The 1,166-nt window shown below is 74.4% G+C and overlaps 1 protein-coding gene across 1 annotated transcript in view; it reads left to right on the top strand.

The window, feature by feature from the left end:
• Positions 1-24: 24 nt before the first annotated feature.
• The window catches only part of MNEG_16251 (hypothetical protein), a gene marked incomplete at both ends in the record, with an annotated part of 2,160 nt that continues 1,018 nt past the window's right edge, over positions 25-1,166 (top strand). Inside the window, one exon of the mRNA XM_014035280.1 lies at positions 25-981. Coding sequence (XP_013890734.1) covers positions 25-981 — 957 coding nt within the window. The remainder of the gene's footprint in view (positions 982-1,166) is intronic.

The following is a 1,166-nucleotide window of genomic DNA, read 5'->3' as shown; positions in this document are numbered from 1 at the left end:
CTGCTGCTCGCGCTAGCGTGGCTCATGGCAGAGTGCAGACTGTTTGAGCGTGCTCTGGCCCGCCTGGCCCTGCCGCCCAGCCTCACACCCCTGCTGCCCCCGCTGCCCCAAGACCCATCTGCATCTCTCGCCGCGCTGGACGCGCGCGCCACGGCGGCCGACGGGGCGCGCGCGCGCGGCGCGCGCGCAGCGCAGCTGCTGGAAGGCATGCAGGGGTGGCAGCGCGCCGAGGCGGCTGCTCAGCAGGCGCGGGCGGCGCTGGGGGCGCTGCGGGCGCGCACCAGGCTGCTCGGCTGCCTGTTGGACGGTCGGGAGCAGCTGCTGGCCTCGATTTTGAAATTGCAGCAGGAGCAGCAGCAGCAGCAGCAGCCGCGGGCGTCGAGAGGCCAGGGCGCGCGAGACGGGCCGCCATCGCCGCTGCAGCTGCTGGTGGCCGCCAGCTCCCGCCTCCTGAGGCAGCACGAGGCCGCCTTGACGTCCGCCTGCGGGCTTCTGCAGCAGCAGGCGGAGTGCGCGCGCCACGCGCTCGTGTTCTTCTCCTGGGCGGGCAGCGCTCTCGGGGAGGACAGGCGGCAGCGAGCTGCGGCCGCACAGCAGTGCAGCTGCGGCGGTGGGGACGGCGACGGCGACTGCGCAGGCGCGTGGGCGGTCCCGCTGGGCGGCGGCGGCGGCAGCGGTGGAGGAACACGTGGCGCGCAAGAGGCTGCGGCGGGCCTCGGGTTCGCTACCGTCGCTGAGGTCGCGCCACTGATCCGGCAGCTGCCTCGAGCGACGGACGCGCCCGCCCTGGCGTGCCGTGTGCTGGCGCGGGTAACGTCAGAGCTGGAGCAAGCGGCGAACGCGGCGGGCCTGGACGCCTGCGGCGGCGGTGGCGGCGACGGTGTTGGTGGAGACACGGATGTCAGTGGCTTGCAGCTGGAGGGGGCGCTGCCAGAGTGCCTGCAGCCGTTTGCCGAGGCGGCCGCCGCAGCCCTGAATCAGGTGGGAGGGTGCCCGCACCGTGGCGATGGGCGAATGCAAGTGCTTGGGGTCGCATTCCCTGCGCACCGCGTGCGTGCTGCTGCGCGTCAGGGCAGGCGCCTTTCCCGGCTGGGCTGCTGCCGCGTTCTTCCGCCCTGGAGCAACGTGCATATTCCGCCGCTCGCCGCTCCCGCCCCCCCCCCCCC

The sequence above is a fragment of the Monoraphidium neglectum genome, assembly GCF_000611645.1.
Source record: "Monoraphidium neglectum strain SAG 48.87 unplaced genomic scaffold scaffold06159, whole genome shotgun sequence".
Lineage (NCBI taxonomy): Eukaryota > Viridiplantae > Chlorophyta > Chlorophyceae > Sphaeropleales > Selenastraceae > Monoraphidium > Monoraphidium neglectum.
Note: the sequence above shows the minus strand (reverse complement) of the source record. Positions and strands in the feature narration are given on the sequence as shown.